This window comes from Antedon bifida, chromosome 6 (genome assembly GCF_963402885.1).
Source record: "Antedon bifida chromosome 6, ecAntBifi1.1, whole genome shotgun sequence".
Lineage (NCBI taxonomy): Eukaryota > Metazoa > Echinodermata > Crinoidea > Comatulida > Antedonidae > Antedon > Antedon bifida.
This window is the reverse complement of record NC_136231.1, coordinates 8,296,214-8,321,115: the sequence shown is the minus strand read 5'-3', so window position 1 is coordinate 8,321,115 and position 24,902 is coordinate 8,296,214. Positions and strand designations below refer to the sequence as shown.

The following is a 24,902-nucleotide window of genomic DNA, read 5'->3' as shown; positions in this document are numbered from 1 at the left end:
TGTACAAAAGCTTCAGGCCGCTTTGTTGCTAAGAAGCAAACGCGCACACAAGTGGACGCCCGCGTAGTACAGTGACGTTTGTACGGTCACCACAGCAGCAACATACAACAACAAACATGTCTTTGAACAACAACTTGTTTAACTTCAATGATCGGACGAGAACCGTTGTTTTCAAGGCAGTTTAGTTGAAAAACTTTCGATTAACTTCGGTTACAGTTTGAATTTATTTACTTATACTATCATCAACAGTATAAACACATTTTGTCAAAATGTAAACATTTAAAAAAGACTATATTTTAGAATTATTAAAAAGATAAACACAGGTGTACGACACCAGATATTCCCAGGCAACCTGGTACGGTTGTAGACATTCGGTTACTTGCGGTTCAAGATTATACCTTAGATAGATCTTATAGTTACTGTCATAAAAACATAATTGAAAGGTAAAATAAACTTTGTTTAGTATAATTTAAAAAAAAGTTAAACATAGGTCTACGACACCAGGTATTCCCAGGCGGTCTCCCATCCAAGTACTAACCAGGCCCGACGTTGTTTAACTGCGGTGATCGGACGAGAACCGGTGTTTTCAACGTGGTATGGGTGTAGACATTCGGTTACTTGCGGTTCAAGATTATACCTTAGATAGATCTTATTGTTACTGTCATAAAAACATAATTGAAAGGTAAAACAAATTTTGTTTAGTATAATTTAAAAAAGTTAAACATAGGTCTACGACACCAGGTATTCCCAGGCGGTCTCCCATCCAAGTACTAACCAGGCCCGACGTTGTTTAACTGCGGTGATCGGACGAGAACCGGTGTTTTCAACGTGGTATGGTTGTAGACATTCGTTAACTTGCGGTTCAAGATTATAGAGATCTTATAGTCACTGTCTTAATCTCTACAAACACATATATCCTATAACCTAATACTTTTGGAATTTATTATAGAACATTTTCTAGGATTCAAATTAGCAGCTGCTGAAACCATGACTTTGGTATTTGCACACACTTCTGTTCAAGAAACACATAATTGAAAGGTAAAATAAACTTTGTTTAGTATAATTTTAAGTACTAACCAGGCCCGACGTTGTTTAACTGCGGTGATCGGACGAGAACCGGTGTTGTCAACGTGGTATGGTCGTAGACATTCGGTTACTGAGTTGGGCGTTTTTTAATTAATAAAAAGACAATATAAAAGAAACAATAACACTGTACAAAGAAGCATAACACAATAGCGGCATGTACAAAAGCTTCAGGCCGCTTTGTTGCTAAGAAGCAAACGCGCACACAAGTGGACGCCCGCGTAGTACAGTGACGTTTGTACGGTCACCACAGCAGCAACATACAACAACAAACATGTCTTTGAACAACAACTTGTTTAACTTCAATGATCGGACGAGAACCGTTGTTTTCAAGGCAGTTTAGTTGAAAAACTTTCGATTAACTTCGGTTACAGTTTGAATTTATTTACTTATACTATCATCAACAGTATAAACACATTTTGTCAAAATGTAAACATTTAAAAAAGACTATATTTTAGGATTATTAAAAAGATAAACACAGGTGTACGACACCAGATATTCCCAGGCAACCTGGTACGGTTGTAGACATTCGGTTACTTGCGGTTCAAGATTATACCTTAGATAGATCTTATAGTTACTGTCATAAAAACATAATTGAAAGGTAAAATAAACTTTGTTTAGTATAATTTAAAAAAAGTTAAACATAGGTCTACGACACCAGGTATTCCCAGGCGGTCTCCCATCCAAGTACTGACCAGGCCCGACGTTGTTTAACTGCGGTGATCGGACGAGAACCGGTGTTTTCAACGTGGTATGGTTGTAGACATTCGGTTACTTGCGGTTCAAGATTATACCTTAGATAGATCTTATTGTTACTGTCATAAAAACATAATTGAAAGGTAAAACAAATTTTGTTTAGTATAATTTAAAAAAGTTAAACATAGGTCTACGACACCAGGTATTCCCAGGCGGTCTCCCATCCAAGTACTAACCAGGCCCGACGTTGTTTAACTGCGGTGATCGGACGAGAACCGGTGTTTTCAACGTGGTATGGTTGTAGACATTCGTTAACTTGCGGTTCAAGATTATAGAGATCTTATAGTTACTGTCTTAATCTCTACAAACACATATATCCTATAACCTAATACTTTTGGAATTTATTATAGAACATTTTCTAGGATTCAAATTAGCAGCTGCTGAAACCATGACTTTGGTATTTGCACACACTTCTGTTCAAGAAACACATAATTGAAAGGTAAAATAAACTTTGTTTAGTATAATTTTAAGTACTAACCAGGCCCGACGTTGTTTAACTGCGGTGATCGGACGAGAACCGGTGTTGTCAACGTGGTATGGTCGTAGACATTCGGTTACTGAGTTGGGCGTTTTTTAATTAATAAAAAGACAATATAAAAGAAACAATAACACTGTACAAAGAAGCATAACACAATAGCGGCATGTACAAAAGCTTCAGGCCGCTTTGTTGCTAAGAAGCAAACGCGCACACAAGTGGACGCCCGCGTAGTACAGTGACGTTTGTACGGTCACCACAGCAGCAACATACAACAACAAACATGTCTTTGAACAACAACTTGTTTAACTTCAATGATCGGACGAGAACCGTTGTTTTCAAGGCAGTTTAGTTGAAAAACTTTCGATTAACTTCGGTTACAGTTTGAATTTATTTACTTATACTATCATCAACAGTATAAACACATTTTGTCAAAATCTAAACATTTAAAAAAGACTATATTTTAGGATTATTAAAAAGATAAACACAGGTGTACGACACCAGATATTCCCAGGCAACCTGGTACGGTTGTAGACATTCGGTTACTTGCGGTTCAAGATTATACCTTAGATAGATCTTATAGTTACTGTCATAAAAACATAATTGAAAGGTAAAATAAACTTTGTTTAGTATAATTTAAAAAAAAGTTAAACATAGGTCTACGACACCAGGTATTCCCAGGCGGTCTCCCATCCAAGTACTAACCAGGCCCGACGTTGTTTAACTGCGGTGATCGGACGAGAACCGGTGTTTTCAACGTGGTATGGGTGTAGACATTCGGTTACTTGCGGTTCAAGATTATACCTTAGATAGATCTTATTGTTACTGTCATAAAAACATAATTGAAAGGTAAAACAAATTTTGTTTAGTATAATTTAAAAAAGTTAAACATAGGTCTACGACACCAGGTATTCCCAGGCGGTCTCCCATCCAAGTACTAACCAGGCCCGACGTTGTTTAACTGCGGTGATCGGACGAGAACCGGTGTTTTCAACGTGGTATGGTTGTAGACATTCGTTAACTTGCGGTTCAAGATTATAGAGATCTTATAGTCACTGTCTTAATCTCTACAAACACATATATCCTATAACCTAATACTTTTGGAATTTATTATAGAACATTTTCTAGGATTCAAATTAGCAGCTGCTGAAACCATGACTTTGGTATTTGCACACACTTCTGTTCAAGAAACACATAATTGAAAGGTAAAATAAACTTTGTTTAGTATAATTTTAAGTACTAACCAGGCCCGACGTTGTTTAACTGCGGTGATCGGACGAGAACCGGTGTTGTCAACGTGGTATGGTCGTAGACATTCGGTTACTGAGTTGGGCGTTTTTTAATTAATAAAAAGACAATATAAAAGAAACAATAACACTGTACAAAGAAGCATAACACAATAGCGGCATGTACAAAAGCTTCAGGCCGCTTTGTTGCTAAGAAGCAAACGCGCACACAAGTGGACGCCCGCGTAGTACAGTGACGTTTGTACGGTCACCACAGCAGCAACATACAACAACAAACATGTCTTTGAACAACAACTTGTTTAACTTCAATGATCGGACGAGAACCGTTGTTTTCAAGGCAGTTTAGTTGAAAAACTTTCGATTAACTTCGGTTACAGTTTGAATTTATTTACTTATACTATCATCAACAGTATAAACACATTTTGTCAAAATGTAAACATTTAAAAAAGACTATATTTTAGGATTATTAAAAAGATAAACACAGGTGTACGACACCAGATATTCCCAGGCAACCTGGTACGGTTGTAGACATTCGGTTACTTGCGGTTCAAGATTATACCTTAGATAGATCTTATAGTTACTGTCATAAAAACATAATTGAAAGGTAAAATAAACTTTGTTTAGGATAATTTAAAAAAAAGTTAAACATAGGTCTACGACACCAGGTATTCCCAGGCGGTCTCCCATCCTAGTACTAACCAGGCCCGACGTTGTTTAACTGCGGTGATCGGACGAGAACCGGTGTTTTCAACGTGGTATGGTTGTAGACATTCGGTTACTTGCGGTTCAAGATTATACCTTAGATAGATCTTATTGTTACTGTCATAAAAACATAATTGAAAGGTAAAACAAATTTTGTTTAGTATAATTTAAAAAAGTTAAACATAGGTCTACGACACCAGGTATTCCCAGGCGGTCTCCCATCCAAGTACTAACCAGGCCCGACGTTGTTTAACTGCGGTGATCGGACGAGAACCGGTGTTTTCAACGTGGTATGGTTGTAGACATTCGTTAACTTGCGGTTCAAGATTATAGAGATCTTATAGTTACTGTCTTAATCTCTACAAACACATATATCCTATAACCTAATACTTTTGGAATTTATTATAGAACATTTTCTAGGATTCAAATTAGCAGCTGCTGAAACCATGACTTTGGTATTTGCACACACTTCTGTTCAAGAAACACATAATTGAAAGGTAAAATAAACTTTGTTTAGTATAATTTAAAAAAAGTTAAACATAGGTCTACGACACCAGGTATTCCCAGGCGGTCTCCCATCCAAGTACTAACCAGGCCCGACGTTGTTTAACTGCGGTGATCGGACGAGAACCGGTGTTGTCAACGTGGTATGGTCGTAGACATTCGGTTACTGAGTTGGGCGTTTTTTAATTAATAAAAAGACAATATAAAAGAAACAATAACACTGTACAAAGAAGCATAACACAATAGCGGCATGTACAAAAGCTTCAGGCCGCTTTGTTGCTAAGAAGCAAACGCGCACACAAGTGGACGCCCGCGTAGTACAGTGACGTTTGTACGGTCACCACAGCAGCAACATACAACAACAAACATGTCTTTGAACAACAACTTGTTTAACTTCAATGATCGGACGAGAACCGTTGTTTTCAAGGCAGTTTAGTTGAAAAACTTTCGATTAACTTCGGTTACAGTTTGAATTTATTTACTTATACTATCATCAACAGTATAAACACATTTTGTCAAAATCTAAACATTTAAAAAAGACTATATTTTAGGATTATTAAAAAGATAAACACAGGTGTACGACACCAGATATTCCCAGGCAACCTGGTACGGTTGTAGACATTCGGTTACTTGCGGTTCAAGATTATACCTTAGATAGATCTTATTGTTACTGTCATAAAAACATAATTGAAAGGTAAAACAAATTTTGTTTAGTATAATTTAAAAAAGTTAAACATAGGTCTACGACACCAGGTATTCCCAGGCGGTCTCCCATCCAAGTACTAACCAGGCCCGACGTTGTTTAACTGCGGTGATCGGACGAGAACCGGTGTTTTCAACGTGGTATGGTTGTAGACATTCGTTAACTTGCGGTTCAAGATTATAGAGATCTTATAGTCACTGTCTTAATCTCTACAAACACATATATCCTATAACCTAATACTTTTGGAATTTATTATAGAACATTTTCTAGGATTCAAATTAGCAGCTGCTGAAACCATGACTTTGGTATTTGCACACACTTCTGTTCAAGAAACACATAATTGAAAGGTAAAATAAACTTTGTTTAGTATAATTTAAAAAAAGTTAAACATAGGTCTACGACACCAGGTATTCCCAGGCGGTCTCCCATCCAAGTACTAACCAGGCCCGACGTTGTTTAACTGCGGTGATCGGACGAGAACCGGTGTTTTCAACGTGGTATGGTTGTAGACATTCGCTAACTTGCGGTTCAAGATTATAGAGATCTTATAGTCACTGTCTTAATCTCTACAAACACATATATCCTATAACCTAATACTTTTGGAATTTATTATAGAACATTTTCTAGGATTCAAATTAGCAGCTGCTGAAACCATGACTTTGGTATTTGCACACACTTCTGTTCAAGAAACACATAATTGAAAGGTAAAATAAACTTTGTTTAGTATAATTTAAAAAAAAGTTAAACATAGGTCTACGACACCAGGTATTCCCAGGCGGTCTCCCATCCTAGTACTAACCAGGCCCGACGTTGTTTAACTGCGGTGATCGGACGAGAACCGGTGTTTTCAACGTGGTATGGTTGTAGACATTCGGTTACTTGCGGTTCAAGATTATACCTTAGATAGATCTTATTGTTACTGTCATAAAAACATAATTGAAAGGTAAAACAAATTTTGTTTAGTATAATTTAAAAAAGTTAAACATAGGTCTACGACACCAGGTATTCCCAGGCGGTCTCCCATCCAAGTACTAACCAGGCCCGACGTTGTTTAACTGCGGTGATCGGACGAGAACCGGTGTTTTCAACGTGGTATGGTTGTAGACATTCGTTAACTTGCGGTTCAAGATTATAGAGATCTTATAGTCACTGTCTTAATCTCTACAAACACATATATCCTATAACCTAATACTTTTGGAATTTATTATAGAACATTTTCTAGGATTCAAATTAGCAGCTGCTGAAACCATGACTTTGGTATTTGCACACACTTCTGTTCAAGAAACACATAATTGAAAGGTAAAATAAACTTTGTTTAGTATAATTTAAAAAAAGTTAAACATAGGTCTACGACACCAGGTATTCCCAGGCGGTCTCCCATCCAAGTACTAACCAGGCCCGACGTTGTTTAACTACGGTGATCGGACGAGAACCGGTGTTGTCAACGTGGTATGGTCGTAGACATTCGGTTACTGAGTTGGGCGTTTTTTAATTAATAAAAAGACAATATAAAAGAAACAATAACACTGTACAAAGAAGCATAACACAATAGCGGCATGTACAAAAGCTTCAGGCCGCTTTGTTGCTAAGAAGCAAACGCGCACACAAGTGGACGCCCGCGTAGTACAGTGACGTTTGTACGGTCACCACAGCAGCAACATACAACAACAAACATGTCTTTGAACAACAACTTGTTTAACTTCAATGATCGGACGAGAACCGTTGTTTTCAAGGCAGTTTAGTTGAAAAACTTTCGATTAACTTCGGTTACAGTTTGAATTTATTTACTTATACTATCATCAACAGTATAAACACATTTTGTCAAAATGTAAACATTTAAAAAAGACTATATTTTAGAATTATTAAAAAGATAAACACAGGTGTACGACACCAGATATTCCCAGGCAACCTGGTACGGTTGTAGACATTCGGTTACTTGCGGTTCAAGATTATACCTTAGATAGATCTTATAGTTACTGTCATAAAAACATAATTGAAAGGTAAAATAAACTTTGTTTAGTATAATTTAAAAAAAAGTTAAACATAGGTCTACGACACCAGGTATTCCCAGGCGGTCTCCCATCCAAGTACTAACCAGGCCCGACGTTGTTTAACTGCGGTGATCGGACGAGAACCGGTGTTTTCAACGTGGTATGGGTGTAGACATTCGGTTACTTGCGGTTCAAGATTATACCTTAGATAGATCTTATTGTTACTGTCATAAAAACATAATTGAAAGGTAAAACAAATTTTGTTTAGTATAATTTAAAAAAGTTAAACATAGGTCTACGACACCAGGTATTCCCAGGCGGTCTCCCATCCAAGTACTAACCAGGCCCGACGTTGTTTAACTGCGGTGATCGGACGAGAACCGGTGTTTTCAACGTGGTATGGTTGTAGACATTCGTTAACTTGCGGTTCAAGATTATAGAGATCTTATAGTCACTGTCTTAATCTCTACAAACACATATATCCTATAACCTAATACTTTTGGAATTTATTATAGAACATTTTCTAGGATTCAAATTAGCAGCTGCTGAAACCATGACTTTGGTATTTGCACACACTTCTGTTCAAGAAACACATAATTGAAAGGTAAAATAAACTTTGTTTAGTATAATTTTAAGTACTAACCAGGCCCGACGTTGTTTAACTGCGGTGATCGGACGAGAACCGGTGTTGTCAACGTGGTATGGTCGTAGACATTCGGTTACTGAGTTGGGCGTTTTTTAATTAATAAAAAGACAATATAAAAGAAACAATAACACTGTACAAAGAAGCATAACACAATAGCGGCATGTACAAAAGCTTCAGGCCGCTTTGTTGCTAAGAAGCAAACGCGCACACAAGTGGACGCCCGCGTAGTACAGTGACGTTTGTACGGTCACCACAGCAGCAACATACAACAACAAACATGTCTTTGAACAACAACTTGTTTAACTTCAATGATCGGACGAGAACCGTTGTTTTCAAGGCAGTTTAGTTGAAAAACTTTCGATTAACTTCGGTTACAGTTTGAATTTATTTACTTATACTATCATCAACAGTATAAACACATTTTGTCAAAATGTAAACATTTAAAAAAGACTATATTTTAGGATTATTAAAAAGATAAACACAGGTGTACGACACCAGATATTCCCAGGCAACCTGGTACGGTTGTAGACATTCGGTTACTTGCGGTTCAAGATTATACCTTAGATAGATCTTATAGTTACTGTCATAAAAACATAATTGAAAGGTAAAATAAACTTTGTTTAGTATAATTTAAAAAAAGTTAAACATAGGTCTACGACACCAGGTATTCCCAGGCGGTCTCCCATCCAAGTACTGACCAGGCCCGACGTTGTTTAACTGCGGTGATCGGACGAGAACCGGTGTTTTCAACGTGGTATGGTTGTAGACATTCGGTTACTTGCGGTTCAAGATTATACCTTAGATAGATCTTATTGTTACTGTCATAAAAACATAATTGAAAGGTAAAACAAATTTTGTTTAGTATAATTTAAAAAAGTTAAACATAGGTCTACGACACCAGGTATTCCCAGGCGGTCTCCCATCCAAGTACTAACCAGGCCCGACGTTGTTTAACTGCGGTGATCGGACGAGAACCGGTGTTTTCAACGTGGTATGGTTGTAGACATTCGTTAACTTGCGGTTCAAGATTATAGAGATCTTATAGTTACTGTCTTAATCTCTACAAACACATATATCCTATAACCTAATACTTTTGGAATTTATTATAGAACATTTTCTAGGATTCAAATTAGCAGCTGCTGAAACCATGACTTTGGTATTTGCACACACTTCTGTTCAAGAAACACATAATTGAAAGGTAAAATAAACTTTGTTTAGTATAATTTAAAAAAAGTTAAACATAGGTCTACGACACCAGGTATTCCCAGGCGGTCTCCCATCCAAGTACTAACCAGGCCCGACGTTGTTTAACTGCGGTGATCGGACGAGAACCGGTGTTGTCAACGTGGTATGGTCGTAGACATTCGGTTACTGAGTTGGGCGTTTTTTAATTAATAAAAAGACAATATAAAAGAAACAATAACACTGTACAAAGAAGCATAACACAATAGCGGCATGTACAAAAGCTTCAGGCCGCTTTGTTGCTAAGAAGCAAACGCGCACACAAGTGGACGCCCGCGTAGTACAGTGACGTTTGTACGGTCACCACAGCAGCAACATACAACAACAAACATGTCTTTGAACAACAACTTGTTTAACTTCAATGATCGGACGAGAACCGTTGTTTTCAAGGCAGTTTAGTTGAAAAACTTTCGATTAACTTCGGTTACAGTTTGAATTTATTTACTTATACTATCATCAACAGTATAAACACATTTTGTCAAAATCTAAACATTTAAAAAAGACTATATTTTAGGATTATTAAAAAGATAAACACAGGTGTACGACACCAGATATTCCCAGGCAACCTGGTACGGTTGTAGACATTCGGTTACTTGCGGTTCAAGATTATACCTTAGATAGATCTTATTGTTACTGTCATAAAAACATAATTGAAAGGTAAAACAAATTTTGTTTAGTATAATTTAAAAAAGTTAAACATAGGTCTACGACACCAGGTATTCCCAGGCGGTCTCCCATCCAAGTACTAACCAGGCCCGACGTTGTTTAACTGCGGTGATCGGACGAGAACCGGTGTTTTCAACGTGGTATGGTTGTAGACATTCGTTAACTTGCGGTTCAAGATTATAGAGATCTTATAGTCACTGTCTTAATCTCTACAAACACATATATCCTATAACCTAATACTTTTGGAATTTATTATAGAACATTTTCTAGGATTCAAATTAGCAGCTGCTGAAACCATGACTTTGGTATTTGCACACACTTCTGTTCAAGAAACACATAATTGAAAGGTAAAATAAACTTTGTTTAGTATAATTTAAAAAAAGTTAAACATAGGTCTACGACACCAGGTATTCCCAGGCGGTCTCCCATCCAAGTACTAACCAGGCCCGACGTTGTTTAACTGCGGTGATCGGACGAGAACCGGTGTTTTCAACGTGGTATGGTTGTAGACATTCGCTAACTTGCGGTTCAAGATTATAGAGATCTTATAGTCACTGTCTTAATCTCTACAAACACATATATCCTATAACCTAATACTTTTGGAATTTATTATAGAACATTTTCTAGGATTCAAATTAGCAGCTGCTGAAACCATGACTTTGGTATTTGCACACACTTCTGTTCAAGAAACACATAATTGAAAGGTAAAATAAACTTTGTTTAGTATAATTTAAAAAAAAGTTAAACATAGGTCTACGACACCAGGTATTCCCAGGCGGTCTCCCATCCTAGTACTAACCAGGCCCGACGTTGTTTAACTGCGGTGATCGGACGAGAACCGGTGTTTTCAACGTGGTATGGTTGTAGACATTCGGTTACTTGCGGTTCAAGATTATACCTTAGATAGATCTTATTGTTACTGTCATAAAAACATAATTGAAAGGTAAAACAAATTTTGTTTAGTATAATTTAAAAAAGTTAAACATAGGTCTACGACACCAGGTATTCCCAGGCGGTCTCCCATCCAAGTACTAACCAGGCCCGACGTTGTTTAACTGCGGTGATCGGACGAGAACCGGTGTTTTCAACGTGGTATGGTTGTAGACATTCGTTAACTTGCGGTTCAAGATTATAGAGATCTTATAGTCACTGTCTTAATCTCTACAAACACATATATCCTATAACCTAATACTTTTGGAATTTATTATAGAACATTTTCTAGGATTCAAATTAGCAGCTGCTGAAACCATGACTTTGGTATTTGCACACACTTCTGTTCAAGAAACACATAATTGAAAGGTAAAATAAACTTTGTTTAGTATAATTTAAAAAAAGTTAAACATAGGTCTACGACACCAGGTATTCCCAGGCGGTCTCCCATCCAAGTACTAACCAGGCCCGACGTTGTTTAACTACGGTGATCGGACGAGAACCGGTGTTGTCAACGTGGTATGGTCGTAGACATTCGGTTACTGAGTTGGGCGTTTTTTAATTAATAAAAAGACAATATAAAAGAAACAATAACACTGTACAAAGAAGCATAACACAATAGCGGCATGTACAAAAGCTTCAGGCCGCTTTGTTGCTAAGAAGCAAACGCGCACACAAGTGGACGCCCGCGTAGTACAGTGACGTTTGTACGGTCACCACAGCAGCAACATACAACAACAAACATGTCTTTGAACAACAACTTGTTTAACTTCAATGATCGGACGAGAACCGTTGTTTTCAAGGCAGTTTAGTTGAAAAACTTTCGATTAACTTCGGTTACAGTTTGAATTTATTTACTTATACTATCATCAACAGTATAAACACATTTTGTCAAAATGTAAACATTTAAAAAAGACTATATTTTAGAATTATTAAAAAGATAAACACAGGTGTACGACACCAGATATTCCCAGGCAACCTGGTACGGTTGTAGACATTCGGTTACTTGCGGTTCAAGATTATACCTTAGATAGATCTTATAGTTACTGTCATAAAAACATAATTGAAAGGTAAAATAAACTTTGTTTAGTATAATTTAAAAAAAAGTTAAACATAGGTCTACGACACCAGGTATTCCCAGGCGGTCTCCCATCCAAGTACTAACCAGGCCCGACGTTGTTTAACTGCGGTGATCGGACGAGAACCGGTGTTTTCAACGTGGTATGGGTGTAGACATTCGGTTACTTGCGGTTCAAGATTATACCTTAGATAGATCTTATTGTTACTGTCATAAAAACATAATTGAAAGGTAAAACAAATTTTGTTTAGTATAATTTAAAAAAGTTAAACATAGGTCTACGACACCAGGTATTCCCAGGCGGTCTCCCATCCAAGTACTAACCAGGCCCGACGTTGTTTAACTGCGGTGATCGGACGAGAACCGGTGTTTTCAACGTGGTATGGTTGTAGACATTCGTTAACTTGCGGTTCAAGATTATAGAGATCTTATAGTCACTGTCTTAATCTCTACAAACACATATATCCTATAACCTAATACTTTTGGAATTTATTATAGAACATTTTCTAGGATTCAAATTAGCAGCTGCTGAAACCATGACTTTGGTATTTGCACACACTTCTGTTCAAGAAACACATAATTGAAAGGTAAAATAAACTTTGTTTAGTATAATTTTAAGTACTAACCAGGCCCGACGTTGTTTAACTGCGGTGATCGGACGAGAACCGGTGTTGTCAACGTGGTATGGTCGTAGACATTCGGTTACTGAGTTGGGCGTTTTTTAATTAATAAAAAGACAATATAAAAGAAACAATAACACTGTACAAAGAAGCATAACACAATAGCGGCATGTACAAAAGCTTCAGGCCGCTTTGTTGCTAAGAAGCAAACGCGCACACAAGTGGACGCCCGCGTAGTACAGTGACGTTTGTACGGTCACCACAGCAGCAACATACAACAACAAACATGTCTTTGAACAACAACTTGTTTAACTTCAATGATCGGACGAGAACCGTTGTTTTCAAGGCAGTTTAGTTGAAAAACTTTCGATTAACTTCGGTTACAGTTTGAATTTATTTACTTATACTATCATCAACAGTATAAACACATTTTGTCAAAATGTAAACATTTAAAAAAGACTATATTTTAGGATTATTAAAAAGATAAACACAGGTGTACGACACCAGATATTCCCAGGCAACCTGGTACGGTTGTAGACATTCGGTTACTTGCGGTTCAAGATTATACCTTAGATAGATCTTATAGTTACTGTCATAAAAACATAATTGAAAGGTAAAATAAACTTTGTTTAGTATAATTTAAAAAAAGTTAAACATAGGTCTACGACACCAGGTATTCCCAGGCGGTCTCCCATCCAAGTACTGACCAGGCCCGACGTTGTTTAACTGCGGTGATCGGACGAGAACCGGTGTTTTCAACGTGGTATGGTTGTAGACATTCGGTTACTTGCGGTTCAAGATTATACCTTAGATAGATCTTATTGTTACTGTCATAAAAACATAATTGAAAGGTAAAACAAATTTTGTTTAGTATAATTTAAAAAAGTTAAACATAGGTCTACGACACCAGGTATTCCCAGGCGGTCTCCCATCCAAGTACTAACCAGGCCCGACGTTGTTTAACTGCGGTGATCGGACGAGAACCGGTGTTTTCAACGTGGTATGGTTGTAGACATTCGTTAACTTGCGGTTCAAGATTATAGAGATCTTATAGTTACTGTCTTAATCTCTACAAACACATATATCCTATAACCTAATACTTTTGGAATTTATTATAGAACATTTTCTAGGATTCAAATTAGCAGCTGCTGAAACCATGACTTTGGTATTTGCACACACTTCTGTTCAAGAAACACATAATTGAAAGGTAAAATAAACTTTGTTTAGTATAATTTTAAGTACTAACCAGGCCCGACGTTGTTTAACTGCGGTGATCGGACGAGAACCGGTGTTGTCAACGTGGTATGGTCGTAGACATTCGGTTACTGAGTTGGGCGTTTTTTAATTAATAAAAAGACAATATAAAAGAAACAATAACACTGTACAAAGAAGCATAACACAATAGCGGCATGTACAAAAGCTTCAGGCCGCTTTGTTGCTAAGAAGCAAACGCGCACACAAGTGGACGCCCGCGTAGTACAGTGACGTTTGTACGGTCACCACAGCAGCAACATACAACAACAAACATGTCTTTGAACAACAACTTGTTTAACTTCAATGATCGGACGAGAACCGTTGTTTTCAAGGCAGTTTAGTTGAAAAACTTTCGATTAACTTCGGTTACAGTTTGAATTTATTTACTTATACTATCATCAACAGTATAAACACATTTTGTCAAAATGTAAACATTTAAAAAAGACTATATTTTAGGATTATTAAAAAGATAAACACAGGTGTACGACACCAGATATTCCCAGGCAACCTGGTACGGTTGTAGACATTCGGTTACTTGCGGTTCAAGATTATACCTTAGATAGATCTTATAGTTACTGTCATAAAAACATAATTGAAAGGTAAAATAAACTTTGTTTAGTATAATTTAAAAAAAGTTAAACATAGGTCTACGACACCAGGTATTCCCAGGCGGTCTCCCATCCAAGTACTAACCAGGCCCGACGTTGTTTAACTGCGGTGATCGGACGAGAACCGGTGTTTTCAACGTGGTATGGTTGTAGACATTCGGTTACTTGCGGTTCAAGATTATACCTTAGATAGATCTTATTGTTACTGTCATAAAAACATAATTGAAAGGTAAAACAAATTTTGTTTAGTATAATTTAAAAAAGTTAAACATAGGTCTACGACACCAGGTATTCCCAGGCGGTCTCCCATCCAAGTACTAACCAGGCCCGACGTTGTTTAACTGCGGTGATCGGACGAGAACCGGTGTTTTCAACGTGGTATGGTTGTAGACATTCGTTAACTTGCGGTTCAAGATTATAGAGATCTTATAGTCACTGTCTTAATCTCTACAAACACATATATCCTATAACCTAATACTTTTGGAATTTATTATAGAACATTTTCTAGGATTCAAATTAGCAGCTGCTGAAACCATGACTTTGGTATTTGCACACACTTCTGTTCAAGAAACACATAATTGAAAGGTAAAATAAACTTTGTTTAGTATAATTTAACAAAAGTTAAACATAGGTCTACGACACCAGGTATTCCTAGGCGGTCTCCCATCCAAGTACTAACCAGGCCCGACGTTGTTTAACTGCGGTGATCGGACGAGAACCGGTGTTTTCAACGTGGTATGGTCGTAGACATTCGGTTACTGAGTTGGGCGTTTTTTAATTAATAAAAAGACAATATAAAAGAAACAATAACACTGTACAAAGAAGCATAACACAATAGCGGCATGTACAAAAGCTTCAGGCCGCTTTGTTGCTAAGAAGCAAACGCGCACACAAGTGGACGCCCGCGTAGTACAGTGACGTTTGTACAGTCACCACAGCAGCAACATACAACAACAAACATGTCTTTGAACAACAACTTGTTTAACTTCAATGATCGGACGAGAACCGTTGTTTTCAAGGCAGTTTAGTTGAAAAACTTTCGATTAACTTCGGTTACAGTTTGAATTTATTTACTTATACTATCATCAACAGTATAAACACATTTTGTCAAAATCTAAACATTTAAAAAAGACTATATTTTAGGATTATTAAAAAGATAAACACAGGTGTACGACACCAGATATTCCCAGGCAACCAGTTCATTTCAAGGTTCCTGAATCATCAAGCATTCTTTGTAACCATCTTGTATTTTTTTAGTTTTGAACTATATAAGTTTAAACTTTTTCTAGGCTAAGGAAGCTGATTGTTTTATCAAGCTAGACAGGCTGATAAGCTCATCTTGTCACCTACCAAAGACTGTTTATTACCATCAATAACAGCCTAGCTTGTATTTTTAGTCAAGCCATTGTCTCAACCAAGGAAGTCCTTTGTTTCAGAGAAGTTTACTAATAGCATTGGAATGTAGGTTCTTTGTTCTCAGCTGATTCAACATGTTGCAGTTAATGAACAGTTCGTTTCTCTTTGCTGTTTTGGCTTCAGCATTATGTGTTATACGTATTAAAACAACGTATAAACCAACAATTGATGATGAATTCACACCCATTATGAATCGCCTGACAAAAGACAACTGGACATCTCCTACTTTTATAAATCCTGACAACTTATCAATTAAATCTCCAATATGCCAACTACTAGCACTTTCCAAGAAAACCACCACACTTTGTCGATTAAAGAAGCAAAATCTGATCAAACTGAGTATCCTTATTATGATTGCTGGTGATGTTGCATCAAATCCTGGACCTGTTAATCAACAAGCACAAAATGACTTCAATTTAAACTGTTTCAAAAAACGAGGTTTACATTTTGTACACCTCAATATTCGTTCGCTACTTCCAAAAATTTCTGAACTCCGTTTACTAGCTCAACAAACCAAAGCGGCAGTATTAGCATTATCTGAAACTTGGTTAGACAACAGTGTAACAGATGCTGAAGTAGAGATTCAAGGTTATACAATCACAAGGAAAGACAGAAATCGAAATGGAGGAGGAGTGTGTATCTACATAAGAAATGATGTATCGTTCAATACAAAACCTGAAATGAATATTGACAGTCTAGAATCAATTTGGATTGATATATTGCTACCCAAGTCGAAACCTATTGCTGTTGGATGTTTTTATCGCCCTCCCACTTGTAAAGCATTTCTTGAAAACTTAGAGTCATCCTTCTTAAACTTAAGATCTGATTGTGAATTGTATCTTTTAGGTGATTTTAATATTAATTTTAATAGTCAAGATGAACCACTATTGAAAAGGTATAAAGATGTATTAAGTTTATTTAATTGTTCTCAAATTATAGACATCCCTACTAGAATAACCGATACTACAGCTACTACTCTTGATCATATAATTACCAATTCAAAAGAAAAAATATTACAATATGGTACTTTAAATGTTGGTCTAAGTGATCACTTGATCACATATTGTACCCGTAAAATATGGAAATGTCAAATTAACAGACATAATACAATACGTATTCGTAGCATGAGACATTACAATAAGGAGTCCTTGCTTAACAAACTTGCTAATGTTAATTGGGAGTCAACTTTATCATGTAACGAAGTAAATGAGGCTTGGTTTAGGTTTAAAACTGTATTTTTAGGTGTCATTGACGAAATAGCTCCTGTGAAAGAAGTTAGAATTAAATGTAGAACTGAACCTTGGATGAATGATAATATCCTTCTGGATATTCGTCAAAGAGACAAACACCTATTTTTATTTAAGAAATACCATTGTAAAGACATGTACTCTAAATATTGTAAATTAAGAAATAAGATACAAAGAGATGTTAAGAAAGCTAAGTCAGAATATTTCAAAACTAAGATTGAGGAAAACAAGGGTAATCCCAAAAAACTTTGGCAAACCCTAAAATCTACAGGTTTTAGTCAACAAAGTAAATCTCAAAATACAATTGTACTTAATAATAATGGTCATCCATGCACTGAACCATTTTCTGTAGCTAATCTCTTCAACAAATTTTTCACTAATGTTGCTTCTTTGTTAACTGATAAATTACCAAATTGTAATAATATATTTGGTGTTAATACTACACCCTTCAAACAATACTATAAGAACAAAGGGATAAAGAAGAACAGTTTCGTTTTACAAACTATATCTAATGATTTTGTACTTGACCAACTAAATTCTTTAAATCCTAGCAAAAGTACAGGACTTGATAACATTCCTGCTAGATTTCTTAAGGATGGAGCTAATATTATTGTTCAGCCAATAACACATATTGTTAATTTATCATTATCTCTAAAGGTTTTTCCTAATGATATGAAATTTGCTAAGGTCACACCATTATTTAAAAAGAACAATAGGCAGGAAGTTAGTAATTATAGACCTATTAGCATCTTACCCGTAATATCTAAGATAATCGAAAAAGCTGTTTTTGTACAATTACATAACTATCTCAATGAAAACAATGTAATTAATGATTTTCAATCAGGTTTTAGAGGAAATTATTCTACTGATACTGCTTTAATTAATTTAACCGATCATATAAGATCTGAAATATCTAAAGGTAACTTTACAGGTTTGGTGGTCCTTGACATACAAAAGGCTTTTGATACAGTCAACCATCAGATATTATTGCAAAAACTGGTTCATATGGGCATTGATAAAGATTCTTTATTATGGTTTGAATCATATTTGAAAGATCGCAAACAAATTACATCAGTAAATGGCGTTCAGTCCCAACCATGTACTATATCTAGCGGAGTTCCGCAAGGTAGCATTTTAGGACCTCTTTTGTTCATATGCTACATGAATGACATCCCAATTAGTGTAAATTGCAATATTATGTTATATGCTGATGATACGATATTGTTGTCTTCTGGTAATGATATTAGACAAATAGCTAATGATTTAAGTTCAAACCTGGAATCATGTAACAACTGGCTTATAAACAACAAACTATCATTACATCCTGATAAAACTGAATCAATATTGTTTGGTACTAAAAGAAAACTTAAGAATGTTCATCATGATTTTGCTGTTATGTTTAAAAATAAGTTGATATGTAAGAAGAATATGATCTCATATCTTGGTTGTTTGCTTGATGAAGACCTGTCTGGAGAATCTATGGTTCAAAAAGTTCTTAGTAAGACTAATTCAAGACTTAAATTTTTGTATAGACATTCTGCATGTCTAAATTTCTTTTCTCGTAAAATTCTATGTTCGGCACTGATTACTTGTCACTTTGACTATGCATGTTGCTCCTGGTTTTCAGGTGTTTCTAAAAAACTTAAACAAAGACTCCAAACCAGTCAAAATAAAGTTGCTAGGTTTATATTAAATAAAAATAATCGTGCACATATTGGTAAAGACGAACTGAACCAAATCGGTCAATTATGTCTAGAGGATAGAATTTGCCAACTCAAACTTAATCATGTTCATAAGATTTTTTATGGAAAATCAGTACCTTATTTGACTGAAAAGTTTCAAAGAGTTTCATCTAACCACCATTATATGACTAGAAGTAGTGTCAATGGTTTTTCAGTTCCTAAATCTGATAGTCAAATATCTAAAACGTTTTATTATACAGGCATAAAGGCATGGAATAACCTACCTCATTCCATTCAAGAAATAGAAAACAAATTTAATTTTAAGAAAAATGTTAAATCACATTTCTGTTCTACCAAATAACTATATAAGTCAATCATAGTCTCTAATTTAACTGTTTTTTTAAATATTATTGTTATATTTACGTGTTTAATGCTATACTTTGTAATGATTATATTTTTTATTTTAGATTGTAAAAGGATCCCAATGGAAATAAGCTGATAAGCTTTTTGGGCTATCCTGGAAAATCTCTTATAAATGTATTATTTGTAATGTCCGTAATTTATGTTATCACTTTGTATGTTTTTTTTTTATGATGATTTTCCAAATAAATTCAATTCAAATCAAATCAAACCTGGTACGGTTGTAGACATTCGGTTACTTGCGGTTCAAGATTATACCTTAGATAGATCTTATAGTTACTGTCATAAAAACATAATTGAAAGGTAAAATAAACTTTGTTTAGTATAATTTAAAAAAAAGTTAAACATAGGTCTACGACACCAGGTATTCCCAGGCGGTCTCCCATCCAAGTACTAACCAGGCCCGACGTTGTTTAACTGCGGTGATCGGACGAGAACCGGTGTTTTCAACGTGGTATGGTTGTAGACATTCGGTTACTTGCGGTTCAAGATTATACCTTAGATAGATCTTATTGTTACTGTCATAAAAACATAATTGAAAGGTAAAACAAATTTTGTTTAGTATAATTTAAAAAAGTTAAACATAGGTCTACGACACCAGGTATTCCCAGGCGGTCTCCCATCCAAGTACTAACCAGGCCCGACGTTGTTTAACTGCGGTGATCGGACGAGAACCGGTGTTTTCAACGTGGTATGGTTGTAGACATTCGTTAACTTGCGGTTCAAGATTATAGAGATCTTATAGTCACTGTCTTAATCTCTACAAACACATATATCCTATAACCTAATACTTTTGGAATTTATTATAGAACATTTTCTAGGATTCAAATTAGCAGCTGCTGAAACCATGACTTTGGTATTTGCACACACTTCTGTTCAAGAAACACATAATTGAAAGGTAAAATAAACTTTGTTTAGTATAATTTAAAAAAAGTTAAACATAGGTCTACGACACCAGGTATTCCCAGGCGGTCTCCCATCCAAGTACTAACCAGGCCCGACGTTGTTTAACTGCGGTGATCGGACGAGAACCGGTGTTTTCAACGTGGTATGGTCGTAGACATTCGGTTACTGAGTTGGGCGTTTTTTAATTAATAAAAAGACAATATAAAAGAAACAATAACACTGTACAAAGAAGCATAACACAATAGCGGCATGTACAAAAGCTTCAGGCCGCTTTGTTGCTAAGAAGCAAACGCGCACACAAGTGGACGCCCGCGTAGTACAGTGACGTTTGTACGGTCACCACAGCAGCAACATACAACAACAAACATGTCTTTAAACAACAACTTGTTTAACTTCAATGATCGGACGAGAACCGTTGTTTTCAAGGCAGTTTAGTTGAAAAACTTTCGATTAACTTCGGTTACAGTTTGAATTTATTTACTTATACTATCATCAACAGTATAAACACATTTTGTCAAAATGTAAACATTTAAAAAAGACTATATTTTAGGATTATTAAAAAGATAAACACAGGTGTACGACACCAGATATTCCCAGGCAACCTGGTACGGTTGTAGACATTCGGTTACTTGCGGTTCAAGATTATACCTTAGATAGATCTTATTGTTACTGTCATAAAAACATAATTGAAAGGTAAAACAAATTTTGTTTAGTATAATTTAAAAAAGTTAAACATAGGTCTACGACACCAGGTATTCCCAGGCGGTCTCCCATCCAAGTACTAACCAGGCCCGACGTTGTTTAACTGCGGTGATCGGACGAGAACCGGTGTTTTCAACGTGGTATGGTTGTAGACATTCGTTAACTTGCGGTTCAAGATTATAGAGATCTTATAGTTACTGTCTTAATCTCTACAAACACATATATCCTATAACCTAATACTTTTGGAATTTATTATAGAACATTTTCTAGGATTCAAATTAGCAGCTGCTGAAACCATGACTTTGGTATTTGCACACACTTCTGTTCAAGAAACACATAATTGAAAGGTAAAATAAACTTTGTTTAGTATAATTTTAAGTACTAACCAGGCCCGACGTTGTTTAACTGCGGTGATCGGACGAGAACCGGTGTTGTCAACGTGGTATGGTCGTAGACATTCGGTTACTGAGTTGGGCGTTTTTTAATTAATAAAAAGACAATATAAAAGAAACAATAACACTGTACAAAGAAGCATAACACAATAGCGGCATGTACAAAAGCTTCAGGCCGCTTTGTTGCTAAGAAGCAAACGCGCACACAAGTGGACGCCCGCGTAGTACAGTGACGTTTGTACGGTCACCACAGCAGCAACATACAACAACAAACATGTCTTTGAACAACAACTTGTTTAACTTCAATGATCGGACGAGAACCGTTGTTTTCAAGGCAGTTTAGTTGAAAAACTTTCGATTAACTTCGGTTACAGTTTGAATTTATTTACTTATACTATCATCAACAGTATAAACACATTTTGTCAAAATGTAAACATTTAAAAAAGACTATATTTTAGGATTATTAAAAAGATAAACACAGGTGTACGACACCAGATATTCCCAGGCAACCTGGTACGGTTGTAGACATTCGGTTACTTGCGGTTCAAGATTATACCTTAGATAGATCTTATAGTTACTGTCATAAAAACATAATTGAAAGGTAAAATAAACTTTGTTTAGTATAATTTAAAAAAAAGTTAAACATAGGTCTACGACACCAGGTATTCCCAGGCGGTCTCCCATCCAAGTACTAACCAGGCCCGACGTTGTTTAACTGCGGTGATCGGACGAGAACCGGTGTTTTCAACGTGGTATGGTTGTAGACATTCGGTTACTTGCGGTTCAAGATTATACCTTAGATAGATCTTATTGTTACTGTCATAAAAACATAATTGAAAGGTAAAACAAATTTTGTTTAGTATAATTTAAAAAAGTTAAACATAGGTCTACGACACCAGGTATTCCCAGGCGGTCTCCCATCCAAGTACTAACCAGGCCCGACGTTGTTTAACTGCGGTGATCGGACGAGAACCGGTGTTTTCAACGTGGTATGGTTGTAGACATTCGTTAACTTGCGGTTCAAGATTATAGAGATCTTATAGTCACTGTCTTAATCTCTACAAACACATATATCCTATAACCTAATACTTTTGGAATTTATTATAGAACATTTTCTAGGATTCAAATTAGCAGCTGCTGAAACCATGACTTTGGTATTTGCACACACTTCTGTTCAAGAAACACATAATTGAAAGGTAAAATAAACTTTGTTTAGTATAATTTAACAAAAGTTAAACATAGGTCTACGACACCAGGTATTCCTAGGCGGTCTCCCATCCAAGTACTAACCAGGCCCGACGTTGTTTAACTGCGGTGATCGGACGAGAACCGGTGTTTTCAACGTGGTATGGTCGTAGACATTCGGTTACTGAGTTGGGCGTTTTTTAATTAATAAAAAGACAATATAAAAGAAACAATAACACTGTACAAAGAAGCATAACACAATAGCGGCATGTACAAAAGCTTCAGGCCGCTTTGTTGCTAAGAAGCAAACGCGCACACAAGTGGACGCCCGCGTAGTACAGTGACGTTTGTACGGTCACCACAGCAGCAACATACAACAACAAACATGTCTTTGAACAACAACTTGTTTAACTTCAATGATCGGACGAGAACCGTTGTTTTCAAGGCAGTTTAGTTGAAAAACTTTCGATTAACTTCGGTTACAGTTTGAATTTATTTACTTATACTATCATCAACAGTATAAACACATTTTGTCAAAATCTAAACATTTAAAAAAGACTATATTTTAGGATTATTAAAAAGATAAACACAGGTGTACGACACCAGATATTCCCAGGCAACCTGGTACGGTTGTAGACATTCGGTTACTTGCGGTTCAAGATTATACCTTAGATAGATCTTATAGTTACTGTCATAAAAACATAATTGAAAGGTAAAATAAACTTTGTTTAGTATAATTTAAAAAAAAGTTAAACATAGGTCTACGACACCAGGTATTCCCAGGCGGTCTCCCATCCAAGTACTAACCAGGCCCGACGTTGTTTAACTGCGGTGATCGGACGAGAACCGGTGTTTTCAACGTGGTATGGTTGTAGACATTCGGTTACTTGCGGTTCAAGATTATACCTTAGATAGATCTTATTGTTACTGTCATAAAAACATAATTGAAAGGTAAAACAAATTTTGTTTAGTATAATTTAAAAAAGTTAAACATAGGTCTACGACACCAGGTATTCCCAGGCGGTCTCCCATCCAAGTACTAACCAGGCCCGACGTTGTTTAACTGCGGTGATCGGACGAGAACCGGTGTTTTCAACGTGGTATGGTTGTAGACATTCGTTAACTTGCGGTTCAAGATTATAGAGATCTTATAGTCACTGTCTTAATCTCTACAAACACATATATCCTATAACCTAATACTTTTGGAATTTATTATAGAACATTTTCTAGGATTCAAATTAGCAGCTGCTGAAACCATGACTTTGGTATTTGCACACACTTCTGTTCAAGAAACACATAATTGAAAGGTAAAATAAACTTTGTTTAGTATAATTTAAAAAAAGTTAAACATAGGTCTACGACACCAGGTATTCCCAGGCGGTCTCCCATCCAAGTACTAACCAGGCCCGACGTTGTTTAACTGCGGTGATCGGACGAGAACCGGTGTTTTCAACGTGGTATGGTCGTAGACATTCGGTTACTGAGTTGGGCGTTTTTTAATTAATAAAAAGACAATATAAAAGAAACAATAACACTGTACAAAGAAGCATAACACAATAGCGGCATGTACAAAAGCTTCAGGCCGCTTTGTTGCTAAGAAGCAAACGCGCACACAAGTGGACGCCCGCGTAGTACAGTGACGTTTGTACGGTCACCACAGCAGCAACATACAACAACAAACATGTCTTTAAACAACAACTTGTTTAACTTCAATGATCGGACGAGAACCGTTGTTTTCAAGGCAGTTTAGTTGAAAAACTTTCGATTAACTTCGGTTACAGTTTGAATTTATTTACTTATACTATCATCAACAGTATAAACACATTTTGTCAAAATGTAAACATTTAAAAAAGACTATATTTTAGGATTATTAAAAAGATAAACACAGGTGTACGACACCAGATATTCCCAGGCAACCTGGTACGGTTGTAGACATTCGGTTACTTGCGGTTCAAGATTATACCTTAGATAGATCTTATAGTTACTGTCATAAAAACATAATTGAAAGGTAAAATAAACTTTGTTTAGTATAATTTAAAAAAAAGTTAAACATAGGTCTACGACACCAGGTATTCCCAGGCGGTCTCCCATCCAAGTACTAACCAGGCCCGACGTTGTTTAACTGCGGTGATCGGACGAGAACCGGTGTTGTCAACGTGGTATGGTTGTAGACATTAGGTTACTGAGTTGGGCGTTTTTTAATTAATAAAAAGACAATATAAAAGAAACAATAACACTGTACAAAGAAGCATAACACAATAGCGGCATGTACAAAAGCTTCAGGCCGCTTTGTTGCTAAGAAGCAAACGCGCACACAAGTGGACTCCCGCGTAGTACAGTGACGTTTGTACGGTCACCACAGCAGCAACATACAACAACAAACATGTCTTTGAACAACAACTTGTTTAACTTCAATGATCGGACGAGAACCGTTGTTTTCAAGGCAG

At 36.2% G+C, this 24,902-nt stretch overlaps 1 protein-coding gene and 42 non-coding genes across 43 annotated transcripts; 1 reads left to right on the top strand and 42 right to left on the bottom strand.

The window, feature by feature from the left end:
* Positions 1–489: 489 nt before the first annotated feature.
* LOC144846540 (5S ribosomal RNA) lies at positions 490–608 on the bottom strand. The gene has a single exon (XR_013613154.1). It is a non-coding gene; the product is annotated as a 5S ribosomal RNA (ribosomal RNA).
* A 118-nt stretch (positions 609–726) lies between these two features.
* LOC144847115 (5S ribosomal RNA) lies at positions 727–845 on the bottom strand. Its single transcript, XR_013613687.1, has one exon. It is a non-coding gene; the product is annotated as a 5S ribosomal RNA (ribosomal RNA).
* Positions 846–1,729: 884 nt separating this feature from the next.
* Positions 1,730–1,848, bottom strand: LOC144846470 (5S ribosomal RNA). Its single transcript, XR_013613087.1, has one exon. It is a non-coding gene; the product is annotated as a 5S ribosomal RNA (ribosomal RNA).
* Positions 1,849–1,966: 118 nt separating this feature from the next.
* On the bottom strand, positions 1,967–2,085 carry LOC144847114 (5S ribosomal RNA). The gene has a single exon (XR_013613686.1). It is a non-coding gene; the product is annotated as a 5S ribosomal RNA (ribosomal RNA).
* Positions 2,086–2,970: 885 nt separating this feature from the next.
* Positions 2,971–3,089, bottom strand: LOC144846539 (5S ribosomal RNA). The gene has a single exon (XR_013613153.1). It is a non-coding gene; the product is annotated as a 5S ribosomal RNA (ribosomal RNA).
* A 118-nt stretch (positions 3,090–3,207) lies between these two features.
* Positions 3,208–3,326, bottom strand: LOC144847113 (5S ribosomal RNA). The gene has a single exon (XR_013613685.1). It is a non-coding gene; the product is annotated as a 5S ribosomal RNA (ribosomal RNA).
* Positions 3,327–4,211: 885 nt separating this feature from the next.
* LOC144847038 (5S ribosomal RNA) lies at positions 4,212–4,330 on the bottom strand. The gene has a single exon (XR_013613612.1). It is a non-coding gene; the product is annotated as a 5S ribosomal RNA (ribosomal RNA).
* Positions 4,331–4,448: 118 nt separating this feature from the next.
* LOC144847112 (5S ribosomal RNA) lies at positions 4,449–4,567 on the bottom strand. Its single transcript, XR_013613684.1, has one exon. It is a non-coding gene; the product is annotated as a 5S ribosomal RNA (ribosomal RNA).
* Positions 4,568–4,805: 238 nt separating this feature from the next.
* Positions 4,806–4,924, bottom strand: LOC144846715 (5S ribosomal RNA). The gene has a single exon (XR_013613303.1). It is a non-coding gene; the product is annotated as a 5S ribosomal RNA (ribosomal RNA).
* Positions 4,925–5,505: 581 nt separating this feature from the next.
* On the bottom strand, positions 5,506–5,624 carry LOC144847110 (5S ribosomal RNA). The gene has a single exon (XR_013613682.1). It is a non-coding gene; the product is annotated as a 5S ribosomal RNA (ribosomal RNA).
* A 238-nt stretch (positions 5,625–5,862) lies between these two features.
* Positions 5,863–5,981, bottom strand: LOC144847109 (5S ribosomal RNA). Its single transcript, XR_013613681.1, has one exon. It is a non-coding gene; the product is annotated as a 5S ribosomal RNA (ribosomal RNA).
* A 239-nt stretch (positions 5,982–6,220) lies between these two features.
* LOC144847037 (5S ribosomal RNA) lies at positions 6,221–6,339 on the bottom strand. The gene has a single exon (XR_013613611.1). It is a non-coding gene; the product is annotated as a 5S ribosomal RNA (ribosomal RNA).
* A 118-nt stretch (positions 6,340–6,457) lies between these two features.
* On the bottom strand, positions 6,458–6,576 carry LOC144847108 (5S ribosomal RNA). The gene has a single exon (XR_013613680.1). It is a non-coding gene; the product is annotated as a 5S ribosomal RNA (ribosomal RNA).
* Positions 6,577–6,814: 238 nt separating this feature from the next.
* Positions 6,815–6,933, bottom strand: LOC144847003 (5S ribosomal RNA). Its single transcript, XR_013613579.1, has one exon. It is a non-coding gene; the product is annotated as a 5S ribosomal RNA (ribosomal RNA).
* A 583-nt stretch (positions 6,934–7,516) lies between these two features.
* LOC144846538 (5S ribosomal RNA) lies at positions 7,517–7,635 on the bottom strand. The gene has a single exon (XR_013613152.1). It is a non-coding gene; the product is annotated as a 5S ribosomal RNA (ribosomal RNA).
* A 118-nt stretch (positions 7,636–7,753) lies between these two features.
* Positions 7,754–7,872, bottom strand: LOC144847107 (5S ribosomal RNA). The gene has a single exon (XR_013613679.1). It is a non-coding gene; the product is annotated as a 5S ribosomal RNA (ribosomal RNA).
* An 884-nt stretch (positions 7,873–8,756) lies between these two features.
* On the bottom strand, positions 8,757–8,875 carry LOC144846469 (5S ribosomal RNA). The gene has a single exon (XR_013613086.1). It is a non-coding gene; the product is annotated as a 5S ribosomal RNA (ribosomal RNA).
* Positions 8,876–8,993: 118 nt separating this feature from the next.
* On the bottom strand, positions 8,994–9,112 carry LOC144847106 (5S ribosomal RNA). Its single transcript, XR_013613678.1, has one exon. It is a non-coding gene; the product is annotated as a 5S ribosomal RNA (ribosomal RNA).
* Positions 9,113–9,350: 238 nt separating this feature from the next.
* LOC144846711 (5S ribosomal RNA) lies at positions 9,351–9,469 on the bottom strand. Its single transcript, XR_013613299.1, has one exon. It is a non-coding gene; the product is annotated as a 5S ribosomal RNA (ribosomal RNA).
* A 581-nt stretch (positions 9,470–10,050) lies between these two features.
* LOC144847104 (5S ribosomal RNA) lies at positions 10,051–10,169 on the bottom strand. Its single transcript, XR_013613676.1, has one exon. It is a non-coding gene; the product is annotated as a 5S ribosomal RNA (ribosomal RNA).
* Positions 10,170–10,407: 238 nt separating this feature from the next.
* Positions 10,408–10,526, bottom strand: LOC144847103 (5S ribosomal RNA). Its single transcript, XR_013613675.1, has one exon. It is a non-coding gene; the product is annotated as a 5S ribosomal RNA (ribosomal RNA).
* A 239-nt stretch (positions 10,527–10,765) lies between these two features.
* LOC144847036 (5S ribosomal RNA) lies at positions 10,766–10,884 on the bottom strand. Its single transcript, XR_013613610.1, has one exon. It is a non-coding gene; the product is annotated as a 5S ribosomal RNA (ribosomal RNA).
* A 118-nt stretch (positions 10,885–11,002) lies between these two features.
* On the bottom strand, positions 11,003–11,121 carry LOC144847102 (5S ribosomal RNA). The gene has a single exon (XR_013613674.1). It is a non-coding gene; the product is annotated as a 5S ribosomal RNA (ribosomal RNA).
* A 238-nt stretch (positions 11,122–11,359) lies between these two features.
* LOC144847002 (5S ribosomal RNA) lies at positions 11,360–11,478 on the bottom strand. The gene has a single exon (XR_013613578.1). It is a non-coding gene; the product is annotated as a 5S ribosomal RNA (ribosomal RNA).
* A 583-nt stretch (positions 11,479–12,061) lies between these two features.
* LOC144846537 (5S ribosomal RNA) lies at positions 12,062–12,180 on the bottom strand. Its single transcript, XR_013613151.1, has one exon. It is a non-coding gene; the product is annotated as a 5S ribosomal RNA (ribosomal RNA).
* A 118-nt stretch (positions 12,181–12,298) lies between these two features.
* LOC144847101 (5S ribosomal RNA) lies at positions 12,299–12,417 on the bottom strand. The gene has a single exon (XR_013613673.1). It is a non-coding gene; the product is annotated as a 5S ribosomal RNA (ribosomal RNA).
* An 884-nt stretch (positions 12,418–13,301) lies between these two features.
* LOC144846468 (5S ribosomal RNA) lies at positions 13,302–13,420 on the bottom strand. Its single transcript, XR_013613085.1, has one exon. It is a non-coding gene; the product is annotated as a 5S ribosomal RNA (ribosomal RNA).
* A 118-nt stretch (positions 13,421–13,538) lies between these two features.
* On the bottom strand, positions 13,539–13,657 carry LOC144847100 (5S ribosomal RNA). Its single transcript, XR_013613672.1, has one exon. It is a non-coding gene; the product is annotated as a 5S ribosomal RNA (ribosomal RNA).
* Positions 13,658–14,541: 884 nt separating this feature from the next.
* Positions 14,542–14,660, bottom strand: LOC144847098 (5S ribosomal RNA). Its single transcript, XR_013613670.1, has one exon. It is a non-coding gene; the product is annotated as a 5S ribosomal RNA (ribosomal RNA).
* Positions 14,661–14,778: 118 nt separating this feature from the next.
* Positions 14,779–14,897, bottom strand: LOC144847097 (5S ribosomal RNA). The gene has a single exon (XR_013613669.1). It is a non-coding gene; the product is annotated as a 5S ribosomal RNA (ribosomal RNA).
* Positions 14,898–15,135: 238 nt separating this feature from the next.
* LOC144847009 (5S ribosomal RNA) lies at positions 15,136–15,254 on the bottom strand. Its single transcript, XR_013613585.1, has one exon. It is a non-coding gene; the product is annotated as a 5S ribosomal RNA (ribosomal RNA).
* A 741-nt stretch (positions 15,255–15,995) lies between these two features.
* Positions 15,996–19,211, top strand: LOC144845138 (uncharacterized). Its single transcript, XM_078702294.1, has 2 exons — positions 15,996–18,666; positions 19,111–19,211. Exons 1-2 carry the CDS (start codon positions 15,996–15,998, stop codon positions 19,209–19,211), a joined length of 2,772 nt encoding a protein of 923 aa, XP_078558420.1.
* Positions 19,212–19,619: 408 nt separating this feature from the next.
* Positions 19,620–19,738, bottom strand: LOC144847096 (5S ribosomal RNA). Its single transcript, XR_013613668.1, has one exon. It is a non-coding gene; the product is annotated as a 5S ribosomal RNA (ribosomal RNA).
* Positions 19,739–19,856: 118 nt separating this feature from the next.
* Positions 19,857–19,975, bottom strand: LOC144847094 (5S ribosomal RNA). Its single transcript, XR_013613667.1, has one exon. It is a non-coding gene; the product is annotated as a 5S ribosomal RNA (ribosomal RNA).
* Positions 19,976–20,213: 238 nt separating this feature from the next.
* On the bottom strand, positions 20,214–20,332 carry LOC144846757 (5S ribosomal RNA). Its single transcript, XR_013613343.1, has one exon. It is a non-coding gene; the product is annotated as a 5S ribosomal RNA (ribosomal RNA).
* Positions 20,333–20,913: 581 nt separating this feature from the next.
* LOC144847093 (5S ribosomal RNA) lies at positions 20,914–21,032 on the bottom strand. Its single transcript, XR_013613666.1, has one exon. It is a non-coding gene; the product is annotated as a 5S ribosomal RNA (ribosomal RNA).
* Positions 21,033–21,917: 885 nt separating this feature from the next.
* LOC144847092 (5S ribosomal RNA) lies at positions 21,918–22,036 on the bottom strand. The gene has a single exon (XR_013613665.1). It is a non-coding gene; the product is annotated as a 5S ribosomal RNA (ribosomal RNA).
* Positions 22,037–22,154: 118 nt separating this feature from the next.
* On the bottom strand, positions 22,155–22,273 carry LOC144847091 (5S ribosomal RNA). The gene has a single exon (XR_013613664.1). It is a non-coding gene; the product is annotated as a 5S ribosomal RNA (ribosomal RNA).
* Positions 22,274–22,511: 238 nt separating this feature from the next.
* Positions 22,512–22,630, bottom strand: LOC144847008 (5S ribosomal RNA). Its single transcript, XR_013613584.1, has one exon. It is a non-coding gene; the product is annotated as a 5S ribosomal RNA (ribosomal RNA).
* Positions 22,631–23,213: 583 nt separating this feature from the next.
* On the bottom strand, positions 23,214–23,332 carry LOC144847090 (5S ribosomal RNA). The gene has a single exon (XR_013613663.1). It is a non-coding gene; the product is annotated as a 5S ribosomal RNA (ribosomal RNA).
* Positions 23,333–23,450: 118 nt separating this feature from the next.
* On the bottom strand, positions 23,451–23,569 carry LOC144847088 (5S ribosomal RNA). The gene has a single exon (XR_013613662.1). It is a non-coding gene; the product is annotated as a 5S ribosomal RNA (ribosomal RNA).
* A 238-nt stretch (positions 23,570–23,807) lies between these two features.
* On the bottom strand, positions 23,808–23,926 carry LOC144845979 (5S ribosomal RNA). The gene has a single exon (XR_013612615.1). It is a non-coding gene; the product is annotated as a 5S ribosomal RNA (ribosomal RNA).
* Positions 23,927–24,509: 583 nt separating this feature from the next.
* On the bottom strand, positions 24,510–24,628 carry LOC144846473 (5S ribosomal RNA). The gene has a single exon (XR_013613090.1). It is a non-coding gene; the product is annotated as a 5S ribosomal RNA (ribosomal RNA).
* Positions 24,629–24,902: the final 274 nt, after the last annotated feature.

Coding starts and splice junctions, on each gene's coding strand:
- LOC144845138 (XM_078702294.1), top strand. CDS start 15,996: ATGTTGCAGTTAATGAACAGTTCGTTTCTCTTTGCTGTTTTGGCTTCA. Junction 18,667..19,110: donor TATGGTTCAAAAAGTTCTTA/GTAAGACTAATT, acceptor TTTATTATACAG/GCATAAAGGCATGGAATAAC.